Raw genomic sequence first — 14,178 nt, 5'->3', positions numbered from 1 at the left:
TATCTCAGAATTTAATGGGATACATAAATGATAAAACAATTATAACTGGTGAGGTGAAACAAGGATCGTACTGTATGTGCAGAGGCGAACATTTGGTCCACTTCAAAAGGTATATTGTTTTCTAAATGTAGATTTCTTGTCTGACTCAATGTCTGATCTGGTTTTCAAACACAAATGTATGAAGGCCTCTACACAAACAGAGCAGTAAACAGTCCATCCAAAATGTGAAAGTACTAGACTATATTACTCATAGTCTTCCTCTTCTTCCATGCCCTGGTTCTCTCAGGAAAACACATCAAATGTTGAAAATTAAGGTCAAACCACAAAGTAGAGGAATTCTCTCTCTCGGTCTCTGGAGCCCCGGTGTGGTGGATATATTATCTTGTCATAAAGAATGTCCTTCAAACAAAGATAAGTTCAATAATGAAAATAGAAAACAATGAAAAAGCTGTGTAGAATTCTGAGTAAGTGCAGCTCCTACTGAACAGACCTTTCCCATTATAGGGTAGAGAAAGGCCAGAGTGATTTGTTTTGATGAGGTTTATCAGATAAAACATCCACTTACCGGTATGTAAAAAAATAAATATATATATAATAAGTAGAAGAATGCTTTGCAATTAGCCTCTGTTTTTAAGCCTCAGTTGTGATGGTAATGTAAGGGAAAGGATGGCTTTGGCCAAGTGTTTCAACTGCAAGGCGTAAGTTAATGGTCTGTGCAGGAGAAGAGGACAATTTTCTGCTCCATGGAGGGAGTCTTCCTGCCAACAAACCACCTCAGAGGGGGACAGAGCTGGGTCTGCATGTGGGGTCCTCTGGTCTGGATGCACCTGCTCTGCAGCCACAAAACAAAGCCCCTTCCTGTAGCAGCTCCCTTACCCACAGCTTGCAGAAAAACTGGGTCAGCCAGGCATACTGTACTGCTCAAACGTCCATACACGCATCCATGGACATTAAGAGTGCCTCTCAACATGGAAAACAAGACGAATCACATAATCCTTTCTCATCTTAAAAATTGTTTCCATATTCTCTACTCACTCACTTTGTATTTATTCTCTCTACTGAAGCTAAATCCATCAAGACCAGTGGTCTTGTACACATTTTTATTTTTTGCATCAGATCTCGATAAGATCCCAGGCCAGATACATTTTTTTTAAGAGTTCATTACACAATTTTGATAGATCATTTTGGTTTACTAAGGCAATTTAGAAAAAAATCTGTTCTGTGCTCTGATGCAACAAAAAAGAACAAAAACATACATGCGGTCAATGTTCCCTCTAAACTGTGCCCCCGGAACTGCCAAGCAGAAGAAATATCAGCCTTCACTCAACTTTCTAGAGAACTCCCTGTAATTTAACACTATCAATGTTACCCTTTACTGTGGGAATTGTGATTGAATCAATGCCATAGCTACTTTCAATGCAACATAACGAAATAAAACGAATTACGCAAGAATTAGTATGCAAAACTAACTACGCAAGAGATTTTGTTGGCAGAGCACATCGGAGTAGGATTTGTATTGCATTGACAGGCACGACTCAGGCTTGCATAACCAATCAGAGCTGCAGTCTGCCTATATGCAAATCGACCATTGCCATATACGGATTTGTGCCATTCACTTTGAACTGGACTGTTTTACAGCATGAACGATTATTATGCGCTTGTTTTGAGATCAAAGCGAGAGCTGCATGTAGCCACGTGTGTACATTTGGTCATATTCTTTGCTAGTTAGTGATTTATAAGCCAACTTATAGCTAATTTGTAGTCAGAAATGTGGGAGTGATTGCTTCCTACAAGAGCACAAAATGTGAACATTTCTAACCATCTTTGAAAAGCGAGTTAGGGAAAGAGCTTTTTTTTGTCTTAAATGGGCAGTGTTGTATTTTGAAACAGGCTTGAATACGCTAAGTAGCCAATAGGCAGAGGGTAGCATAATTTGTCTGATTCACTGTAATAATGGTATGGAAATAATAATGCATTTTATTTTGTAAAGTGGTTTTTCTCCATAGTTTTTTTTATGGTAGGCCACTCTGGTAGGGCTAGATTATTATCAAATAGTCACAGTAGCCTACCTGGTCACTATTAAAATAGTCAATTAAAGGGTGTACAACCTCAGTGTTCACAACGGAAGTTGCACAGAACTTTCACAACGTTGAAGTTTGCTCTCAGCAGACCTTAAATTTGCTCAGTGTTGCAAAAATTAGAGGGAACAACACATGCGGTCACCTGCCATTCATTATCGGTAGAGTCTGATTACTGTAGTTAACCAACTTGGTACTGGAAAACAGTGTTGTTTGCCAACAGCTCTGCTACTGTACAGTATCTTTACACGACCTTGAAAGGAAAAGCAGGTAACTCTTGCATCATCCGGGACAACACTCAGATGGGATGCAAAAAACGAGCATGACCTTTGAGCTCTGTTGAACTTCACTGCCTGGGGACTGATCGTCATGATTAGGGAGATTCAATGTTTACATTATGAGACTGTCATTCATCTCATTCTCCTTTCCTTCATTCTTGTGCTTGGTGTCTTGTTTATCCTCTGTGTTTGGCCACAACACTGAGCTGCTGATCATGATTCTGGGGCTGCTACTCTTTTGCTCTTTAAACAACCAAATAGGGGTTAACTTTTTAGTGACGGGGCAGTATTCGGAAATTCAGATGAATGACGTGCCCAAATTAAACTGCCTGCTACTCGGGCCCAGAAGGTAGGATATGCATATTATTAGTAGATTTGGATAGAAAACACTCTGAAGTTTCTAAAACTGTTTGAATGATGTCTGTGAGTATAACAGAACTCATATAACAGGCAAAAACCTGAGAAAAAATCCAACCAGGAAGTGGTTTGTAGTTTTTTCAACTGATTGCCTTTCCAAACTACAGTGTCTGTGGGGTCCTTTTGCACTTCCTAAGGCTTCCACTAGATGTCAACAGTCTTTAGAACCCAGTTTCATGCTTCTACTGTTACTGGGCAGAGAATAAGAGCTGTCTCAAGCCTGGGACCAGTGAGTTGTTTACTGCGCGCTCACGCAGGCGCACCGCTCCTTCTTTTTCCCTCTGTAATGAATACTCTATTGTCCGGTTGGAATATTATCCAACCGGACATAAGATTTATGTTAAAAAGACCCTAAGGATTGATTGTAAACATCGTTAGACATGTTTCTACGAACGGTAATGGAACTATTTGACTTTCGTCTCGGGTATTGCGCTCGCGCATTATGCCTTTGGATTAGTGATCTGAACGAGCGAACAAAACGGAGGTATTTGACCATAAATATGGAATTTATCGAACAAAACAAACATTTCTTGTGGAAGTGGGAGTCCTGGGAGTGCATTCCGATGAAGATCAGCAAAGGTAAGTGAAGATTTATAATACTATTCTGAGTTTAGTTGACTCCAGAACTTGGTGGGTAACTGTATAGCTTGCTTTGATGGCTGAGCTCTGTACTCAGAATATTGAACAATGTGCTTTCGCCGTAAAGCTATTTTGAAATCTGACACAGCGGTTGCAATAACCTCTCTAGGGTAGGGGGCAGTATTTGCACGGCCGGATAAAAAACGTACCCGATTTAATCTGGTTATTACTACTGCCCAGAAACTAGAATATGCATATAATTATTGGCTTTGGATAGAAAACACCCTAAAGTTTCTAAAACTGTTTGAATGGTGTCTGTGAGTATAACAGAACTCATATGGCAGGCAAAAGCCTGAGAAGATTCCTTACAGGAAGTGGCCTGTCTGACCATTTCTTGGGCTTCTACACTCTCTTTATTGAAAACTGAGGATCTCTGCTGTAACGTGACACTTCCTACGGCTCCCATAGGCTCTCAGAAGGCGGCAAAAGGCTGAATGATGTCTTTGCAGGCCCTGGCTGAAAAACAGTAGCGCATTTGGATAATGGTCGATCAGAGAACAATGAGACTTTCCCGGTCGGAATATTATCGCATTTTTACGATGAAAATCGCATAAAAATTGATTTTAAACAGCGGTTGACATGCTTCGAAGTACGGTAATGGAATATTTAGACATTTTTTGTCACGAAACGCGTCGGGCGTGTCACCCTTCGGATAGTGTCTTGAACGCACGAACAAAACAGAGGATATTTGAACATAACTATGGATTATTTTGAACCAAACCAACATTTGTTATTGAAGTAGAAGTCCTGGGAGTGCATTCTGACGAAGAACAGCAAAGGTAATCACATTTTTCTAATAGTAAATCGGAGTTTGGTGAGGGCCAAACTTGGTGGGTGTCAAATTAGCTAGCCGTGATGGCTGGGCTATCTACTCAGGATAATTGCAAAATGTGCTTTTGCCGAAAAGCTATTTTAAAATCGGACATAGCGATTGCATAAAGGAGTTCTGTATCTATAATTCTTAAAATAATTATGTTTTTTGTGAACGTTTATCGTGAGTAATTTAGTAAATTCACCGGAAGTTTGCGGTGGGTATGCTAGTTCTGAACGTCACATGCTAATGTAAAAAGCTGGTTTTTGATATAAATATGAACTTGATTGAACAAAACATGCATGTATTGTATAACATAATGTCCTAGGATTGTCATCTGATGAAGATCAAAGGTTAGTGCTGCATTTAGCTGTGGTTTGGGTTTATGTGACATTATATGCTAGCTTGAAAAATGGGTGTCTGATTATTTCTGGCTGGGTACTCTGCTGACATAATCTAATGTTTTGCTTTCGTTGTAAAGCCTTTTTGAAATCGGACAGTGTGGTTAGATTAACGAGAGTCTTGTCTTTAAAATGGTGTAAAATAGTCATATGTTTGAGAAATTGAAGTAATAGCATTTCTAAGGTATTTGAATAACGCGCCACGGGATTCCACTGGCTGTTGAGTAGGTGGGACGATTTCGTCCCACATACCCTAGAGAGGTTAAGGAGAAGTATATCTATAATTCTTTCAATAACTGTTGTAAATTTTATCAACGTTTATGATGAGTATTTTTGTAAATTTATGTGCTCCTTCACCGGAAGTTTTGGGAGGCAAAACATTTCTGAACATCATGCGCCAATGTAAAATGTTTTTTTTTTGGATATAAATATGAACTTATCGAACAAAACATACATGTATTGTGTAACATTGAGTCCTGGGACTGTCATCTGATGAAGATCATCAAAGGTTAGTGATTAATTTGAGCTGTATTTCTGGTTTTTGTGACGCCTCTCCTTGCTTGGAAAATGGCTGTGTGGTTTTTCTTGTTTAGGCGATGTTCTAACATAATCTAAATGTTATGCTTTCGCCGTACAGCCTTTTTGAAATGGGACAATGTGGTTGGATTAACGAGAAGATTATCTTTAAAATGGGATATAATAGTTGTATGTTTGAGAAATTTGAATTATGAGATTTTTGTTGATTTGAATTTGCCGCCCTGCTATTTCGCTGGCTGTTGGCAGTGTGTCCCGCTAGCGTCCCACATGTCCCATAGAGGTTATTAAGGTGTATCGACTGATCAGGAGAAATGGTCACTTATCAGGCTCAGTGAGGTATCAGGGATCATATCAAGATGGTGCTTAGCCTTGTCAATGTCCAAAAGGCATCTGGTCAGCTCACAAGAAATGGGCAAGGGACACAGAGGAGGCAGAGGAAAGAAGAGAGTGGGAAAGACAGAGATAGAGAGCGAAAGTAAGGAGGGAGGAGATGTAGCCACAGTGGAGGCCATGACGGCTCGCCTCTGACTCCAAAGCTCTCACCGTGTGGCTAAAACACACAGGCACAATTCTGGCAGCACGCTTTTGTCTACCTTCTCTTCACGCTCCACTGACAGGCTACACATACACCAGTGTTTTGAGTATCTAGGTTTTCCCTACATCAGAGATAACTCTTACTTTGAGACTAACAGCATAAAAATACAGGAACATATGGCATCAATCAGCCCTCTTTAAATAGCACAAGCCATTGCCTGGCAACAGTACTGATTGGAGCTAATAAAAGTAGAATATACCAGTCAAAAATTGAATAAATGTAATAAACATATCTTGCAACTGTTATTCAGATTATGTTTCCAGAGGAGCTTCACTAAGAGGCTATCACTGGATTAAAATAAGTAATAAAACAGGAGCACAGATGTTTATGACCTGCTGGGCTTAAGCAAGGGGTATGCAGCGGAGGGTATCTCATGTCCTAAAAAAGATTGTATAAGAGTTCAGCTGTTATAAAGGTAGCAGCTCTGGCTAATTGCTGGTGCAGGTCTTACTTGACAAGTAGCTAAATGGAAAGAGGGAGATGGAGCAAGGGTGGGAGGGAACATGAGTGATAGAGAGGGAGAAGGACTGACACATGATGCTTTACAAACACGGTCTAGCAGGGGGACCCGCGAGGAAGGGAACACACCAACCTTTTACGGTAAAAGGCTCCGTCTCCAAACACCCTCTACCTACATAACATGATCCCCAGGCCTGCGGATAGCTGGCATAACTGAGCGCTACTCTAGTATCACGTTGTTCAATTTGAATTCATAAGGCTGGCCAGTGCAACAGCGGGCCAGACTATCTGGAGTCGGGAGGAATATTTCAGAGGAGCTTTATTTATAGCGGGGGGGGGGGGCTGCTTTTCCCACAACTAAATTTAGTCAGGGGTAAATACTTTAACTGATTACTCAAAGCGTTAATAGAATAATAAAAAACAGAGAACCCCTCTTAACCAAAGCACGTGTGTACACAAACACACGCACTCACAAGGCCACCGCAGACAAGTATCACATGAAGGAAGCTTTCTTTTCTTTCTCTTTTAGCATTTTGCTGGGTGCAAGTATGTTAATGGTTTACTGTTATACAACTGAATACCTTTGAATGTTTGCCCACATTGGGCTTGTTAATCGCATGACTTAGCTGTAGCTGTCTTCTCAGTTACTGAACTTAGCTCCTACTTGCTCGGAGGGAGCCCAAAGGCTGAGTAAACAGAGCAACATGTAGGGTACAGACTGAGCAATTAAGGAGGTAGCATTATCAAATGGACATCACTGAAAGTTACACACAAACTCAGCCATCTCTCTTAGAGAGTAGGTTTACTGCTTTACTAAACAGCACAATATATTTAAAATTGAATCTAATGGAGCATTTCAGATACGCCATCTTATGGGTGACGGACATAACAAGTACAACATATATATACCCCACTTAGTGAACACCACAATCCCTATTTATTGAGGTTAGAAGTGAATGGTACAAATACAGACCAACCAATGAGCCAATACACTATCACACTACACAGTTGAAAACAATTCTATAAGTTAACCAATAAATGTACCACCCGTTCTACTACATTTTGCCAAAGCATAGGCCTAATTTCTCTCTATTCTCAGCCTTGCTAAGCTCTTATCCTATCCCACCCAGTGAAGGAAAAAAACTCACCGTGGTCTTTCTTGCAGGGCTCTTTTGTATGTGATCCCTTTTGTGGTTAGTGTTTACATCAATGACAGGGCTAGAGACCCTTGCCCCATAGCCGTGGGACACATGGATGTGCACATGTGGAGAGTTAGATAGTTTTTGGTTGGAAACGTGACATGAAATACCAGTATTATGGTACGGGACTTCCAGAGAAAAACTCCTTTGTAAGGCGTGATGACAATGGTTTTCCTGTCCATTTCCATTGTCTGCGAGACTGGCACTGTGGCTCCTCTCTGAAAGTTTAGTTGAGGGAAGAAAGCAAGCCGAGGTGCTGCGAAACAGCTTAATGTGGCGAGGGCCACATTCACCCTCGGAGGGGTGGGTTGGAGATTCAGGACATTCAGGACATTCAACATTGACTGTTGTTCTGTTTATAGATGCCTTCCCAGACATTGGTCGCTGGTGGGCAAAGTGCAGTAGCACACTGGAGTGTTGGTCTAAATTTGCAGAGTGGTCAGCCTTGTCGCGACACGGTTGATCTAAGGTAGCCGAGTGGTCAGTCTTCTCACACTCCTCCATTTTGTCTTTAGGTTTATCCGGAAGCGGAATGTTAAAATGCACCATGGGCCTGGCGTCTCTGAACTCCGCTGACGGAAAGCTGCTCTTAGAGAGTCGCAGGCCGTTCATCGCCGTGGCGATGGACACTTTCGAGGTACCCGTCTCGTCCTCCTGCGGGGGCTCACTGGGGGACAACTGGAGCTGGTGAGAAGTCTGGTAGGAGCCCCTGGCTGGAGGCAGGGCAGGTAGAGCCACAGGGCTGACCGGGGAGGCTGGTGGTGTATTACAGGGGCTCCTTGGAAATATAACCAGGGAGGAGCAGCGTCTCAGGGGGACCCTGGCTTTCCTACGGGGCAGACTCCTCTCATGGGATGCCCTACGCTGATCTGGGAGCTCTGGCTCAAAGATGCTGCTGCTGCTGCTGCAGTAGCCTGCATCGCTGGCCGTGCTGCTGCTACAGGATACCCCGTCTGAGCCACTGCCCGCTCCCAACTCGCCGACCCCTGGCTCCCCGCCCTCAGTGCTGTTCTCCAGCTCTCCATTCAGCTTGCCACGGGGCTGCAGGGAGATCTGCAGAGTACTCTTCTTGCTGACGCTGCCAGTGTTCACCTTGGGTATAAATACGGATGAGTAGCGCTGTAAATTACCGTACTCCGGTGACAGGGGAGGCAAAGCCAAGGCTAGCTGCCCTGGAATCAACTTCATTTGGACAGAGCTGTGCGCTAGGCTCTCTGTGGGGCTGCGGGTTGACACACAGAGAACGCTCTCCTCACCATGGCTGCTCAGGCTCTCTGACAGAGGATCCGTGTTGCTTCTTCTCGACGCAAAGTGCAAGCGGAGCCGATGTGCCATTCGTCTAACGCTCTAATCCCTGGGAGCCAGTAGTGAGCGTGGCATGGCAAGAGACCTGCTGGGGAGGAAAACCGAACGGCGGCAAGGCAACTTCTCCCGAGTCCCGTTCTGCTCTGTGATTACAATCATTAGCGGCTGCACATAGCCAAAATAGCTCTGGTGACAACCTACATTCCTCTCAGGGCTGCTCTGTAAGGCTAGTAGTCAGGGGAGGCCAGGCACTCTTCTGTGGAGCCACGACCTAAACGCACAAGCCCCTCAGACTGAAGTTTCCCCAGTGGTCCCCCTCTATGGAGCTGAACTCAACCCAGTCACAGAGAGCTGCACCAAGGCTTTAAAGGGCAGAACTCCCATTCCAGCCAAACCTCAGCCTTGTTGCAACTGTGCCTTGTGAAATATAGACAGACCGTGTCCGACACCCCCCTGCCTCTTCCAAAAGTCCCACTCCTCCTGGTCGCCTCACTAGAAACAAGAACACAGGAGTCTCTTCGGCATCTCAGACTGGAGAACTGTTCATTTCTGTTTCAGGTCACTCACTCAAGACTCTGGCGCTACTGGATCCCAGCAGCAGCTATGCTTCTAATGTTTCTCCTGCGCTGTGCCCCCACACATATTTTTACCCACTGGTATAGAATTACAGGAAATCAAGAGGAATGAGTTTCAGCATAATTCTATATGAAACTGAGGAATGGGTGTCCTAATACACACACACTTTTTTTGTATGACTATTTTGACAGATGAGCCCTGTAGATAAAAATATACATATCTATACAATAAAAGCACAATATACACGTTCATCATAAAAAACGAATCCACACACAAAACCATACACACAATGCAATCATAAAATACAAATAAGTTCATTAATGAAGGGTCCCCTAACAGCAGTCTGAAAAGCCCTAGAGGCACCAATTCCCCCAATTTCAGGGTGTTTTGGAGATCGTTCCACATGTAAGGTGCAGAAAAACGAATAGCATCCATACTGGGAAACCACCGTGGCCGGGGAAATATGTAGGGAAGATACTGGTAGTTATTACAAACTGCAAGTCAGCAAGCTCATAAACTGAATGCTTGAGTCCCTCGGCAGCACTTTGAAGCGCGGATAAAGACATGAAAGCTTCAGCTGATGGCACTGTACAAAAACGAAGAACTGAAAAAGAACAAAGGGCTGGAAAATGTAATAAACAATTATGTACAAACTAGAGATGTGACAAATGAAAAATATGTAACTTTCCGTTAAAACAAAAATTCACAAAGTTCGACTCTTCCTAACTTTCTCCAGGCCTTTATAGCCTACCGTATACAGAAAATATTATGTTTTGTGGTAACTGCACTGTGATTTGAATTTTGTGGGAGGAAAAAAATAACAATAAAATGTGTTTATCGGTTGCCGATTTTTCTTAACATGATCGATCACAACAACGTTTTAACGTTTAAACATTCACACCTACTACAAACAAACCACTCCTACAGTAGCTCGGCACATAAGTAGGCAACTATAGAGGGCTTCATTTCATGTATAAAGCAGCTTTGAAAAACAAAGGGATATATGCGGCATCACCTGTCATTCGACACCTCATGTAACAGCCAGTAGCTGGTTTAATTCCTGCTATGCTGTCATTGACATTCCACTCCATATCAACCAAAAGCTATTGTGTGAGGCTGGGGCTATTCTGGGGCATTACTGTCAGCCTGGCCTGCAGCAGGTCAGTTCCATACTGTAATGCTATGAAAGTGGCACAGGCTGGATGTGATAATGACTCACCAGTTGAGACTGACGCAGTCAGGGCACCCACGTCGCACCACATAGTGACTATTCCCACAACAACCCATGATCGGCATGGGGGTATCAGGAAATCTCAGGAGCAACTAAAGTATCAACACTGATATATTGTGCACATGTACAGTATGTTAAGATCTGCGCAAATCTATTGATATCAATGAATTATAATTTACATGAAAGTCCGAGTCAGGCCTACATGGCGTGTCTTAAGTTTGGACAAGGCCCCATGTTTGCACAACTTTAGAACTAAAAGGTAGACCATCCTGGGTCTCAGTCAGCAGTACTCCTGTCACTCCATGCCATCAACAGCAGCTAGGCAAGAGCTGTGGCTAGTTAGCCCCACATAAGTATTCAGCTATGTGGCTGTTGGCAAACCATAACGCTACTAAAACAAATCACTGCTTGGTCATACTTGAGTTAGTTTAATGTGTTCAGAACCAGATAGCCTACCTTTCACTCTTAATAAGACCCAAGGGGATATTCTATTTCCAATACCTGGATTTAATGGAGACAAATGGCTATAAAAAAGGTATAATAGTATTCATGACAAGGGAAAACAAAGGTCTGTACTTTTGGGCAAAACCCCAATGTTAACAACCTAGATCTAGACTAAATGTGACTGAGGCAGCGACATACACACAAACATACCATTCTTTATGTATTGTAGATCATACGTGCAACTGGCATTCACTGCTTGATATTGGTCAGTAGACCTCATGAAATAGAGGTAACTGGGTCATTCAAAATATGTGGATGTGACAAATACAGAGACCAGAAATAACCAAATGAAAGCCAAACACACCTGGAAGGTAGCAATACAAATAGGTAGGCCTACTCAGTGTTGTCGTACTTGAATATAAACTAGGCCTATTCATGGAGTAAAAGTTATTCTGACCATTGTCAGAATGAATCAAGCTATAACACACCACATTTACACTCCCCTAAGTAATTATTTGGACAGTGAAGCTAAAACTTTTAATTTGGCTCTATACTCCAGCATTTTGGATTTGAGATCAAATGTTTCATTTGAGGCGACAGTACAAAATGTTACCTTTCATTTGAGGTTATTTTCATACATATCCGTTTTACCGTTTAGAAATTAAAGCACTTTATATATATCTTGAAGGTGTCAAGTATTTGGACAAATTCCCTTCTGTATTAAAATAGTGAAAAGTGTAATATTTGGTCCCATATTCCTAGCACGCAATGACTACTTCAAACTTGTTGGATGCATTTGTTTTGGTTGTGTTTCAGATGTTGTTCCCAAAAGAAATGAATGGTAAACAATGTATTGTGTCATTCTGAAGTCACTTCCATTGTAAATAAGAATAGAATATGTTTCCTAACACTTCAGTATTAATGGATAATCATGAATGAATCATGAATAATGATGAGTGAGAATGTTAGAGGCACAAACATCATACCCCCTAGACATACTTTGGGGGGTATATTATATTTATGCCTTTGTAACTTTCTCATTCACGATTCATTCATCCACAATAACCCTTTCCACTAGAGGTCGACCGATTAATCGGAATGGCCGATTAATTAGGTTTTAAGTTTTCATAACAATCGGAAATCGGTATTTTTGGACGCCGATTTGGCCAACTATTTTTTTTTTTTTTTTATTTTAAAAATTACTTTTTTTTTTTACCTTTATTTAACTAGGCAAGTCAGTTAAGAACACATTCTTATTTTCAATGACGGCCTAGGAACGGTGGGTTAACTGCCTTGTTCAGGGGCAGAACAACAGATTTTTACCTTGTCAGCTCAGGGATTCAATCTTGCAACCTTATAGTTAACTAGTCCAAAGCTCTAACCACCTGCTTTACATTGCACTCCACGAGGTTACGCGAATGCAGTAAGAAGCTAAGGTAAGTTGCTAGCTAGCATTAAACTTCTTATTAAAAACAATCAATCATAATCACTAGTTAACTACACATGGTTGATGATATTACTAGTTTATCTAGCCTGTCCTGCGTTGCATATAATCGCTTAGGTACACGTTGTTCCAACCATAAACATCAATGCCTTTCTTAAAATCAATACACAAGTATATATTTTTAAACCTGCATATTTAGCTAAAAGAAATCCAGGTTAGCAGGCAATATTAACCAGGTGAAATTGTGTCATTTCTCTTGCGTTCATTGCACACAGAGTCAGTGTATATGCAAGTTTGGGTCGCCTGGCTCGTTGCGAACTAATTTGCCAGAATTTTACGTAATTATAACATAATATTGAAGATTGTGCAATGTAACAGGAATAACGTTTTGTTTTCGAGACGATAGTTTCCGGATTCGACCATATTAATTACCTAAGGCTCGTGTTTCTGTGTGTTATTATGTTATAATTAAGTCTATATGATTTGATAGAGCAGTCTGACTGAGCGATGGTAGGCAGCAGCAGGCTCGTAAGTATTCATTCAAACAGCACTTTCATGCGTTTTGCCAGCAGCTCTTCGCAATGCTTCAAGCATTGCACTGTTTATGACTTCAAGCCTGTCAACTCCCGAGATTAGGCTGGTGTAACTGATATGAAATGGCTAGCTAGTTAGCCGGGTGCGCGCTAATAGCGTTTCAAATGTCACTCGCTCTGAGACTTGGAGTAGTTGTTTCCCCTTCCTCTACGTGGGTAACGCTGCTTCGAGGGTGGCTGTTGTCGATGTGTTCCTGGTTCGAGCAAGGAGAGGGACGGAAGCTATACTGTTACACTGGCAAGACTAAAGTGCCTATAAGAACATCCAATAGTCAAAGGTATATGAAATACAAATCGTATAGAGAGAAATAGTCCTATACTTCCTATAATATCTACAACCTAAAACATCTTACCTGGGAATATTGAAGACTCATGTTAAAAGGAACCGCCAGCTTTCATATGTTCTCATGTTCTGAGCAAGGAACTTAAACGTTAGCTTTTTTTACATGGCACATATTGCACTTTTACTTTCTTCTCCAACACTTTGTTTTTGCGTTATTTAAACCAAATTCAACATGTTTCATTATTTATTTGAGGCAAAATTGATTTTATTGATGTATTATATTAAGTTAAAATAAGTGTTCATTCAGTATTGTTGTAATTGTCATTATTACAAATAAACAAACAAAAAAAAGAAAAATTTATTGATTAATCGGTATCGGCTTTTTTTCGGGTCCTCCAATAGTCGGTATCGGCGTTGAAAAAACATAAAATCGGTCGACCTCTACTTTCCACCCGTTGAAAATGGCAGCTTTTGTAATTGACAAGCGCCAAAATTGGAAACCAGTGGCTGTACAGTAACATGCTACACATGACGTCAGAGCTCAGCTTTTCCAGTTCACAGGGCTGCACGAGACAAGAAGATGCCCCCGTCCCCCCCCAGTAATTGGGCTACTTTTACACATTTGTTGTCTGAGTGAGGATAATGCTGTAAATCAGGAGTCAATGTGTTCTGAAAGTTGAACCATTGAGGATTATAATGAATACCACTTTGATGTTATACAAGCAAACCACACATTCAACAGTCCAAATGTGCACTTTACATGTCCATATCTGAAAAGTCATGTCATTTACATTATCAACGTTTATGATCGTTATGTTTGATCCACAGTTACAGGATGACATGCGTTATACCCTGGGTTGTCCTAGACACAATGAGCCTGTTTGTCGT

General features: G+C 41.6%; 1 protein-coding gene across 2 annotated transcripts in view; it reads right to left on the bottom strand.

The window, feature by feature from the left end:
• The window catches only part of nedd4a (NEDD4 E3 ubiquitin protein ligase a), a 53,009-nt gene that overhangs the window by 22,566 nt on the left and 16,265 nt on the right, over positions 1-14,178 (bottom strand). The window contains exon 1 of one of the 2 annotated variants that reach the window (XM_029767486.1): positions 7,364-11,655. The exons of the other annotated variant lie outside the window; for it this stretch is intronic. Within the exon in view, the coding sequence (XP_029623346.1) occupies positions 7,364-8,749 (1,386 nt within the window). The 5' untranslated portion in view covers positions 8,750-11,655. Of the gene's footprint in view, positions 1-7,363; positions 11,656-14,178 lie in introns of those variants that run through there. 2 annotated transcript variants of the gene reach the window in all.

This window comes from Salmo trutta, chromosome 12 (genome assembly GCF_901001165.1).
Source record: "Salmo trutta chromosome 12, fSalTru1.1, whole genome shotgun sequence".
NCBI classification, from domain to species: Eukaryota; Metazoa; Chordata; class Actinopteri; order Salmoniformes; family Salmonidae; genus Salmo; species Salmo trutta.
Note: the sequence above shows the minus strand (reverse complement) of the source record. Positions and strands in the feature narration are given on the sequence as shown.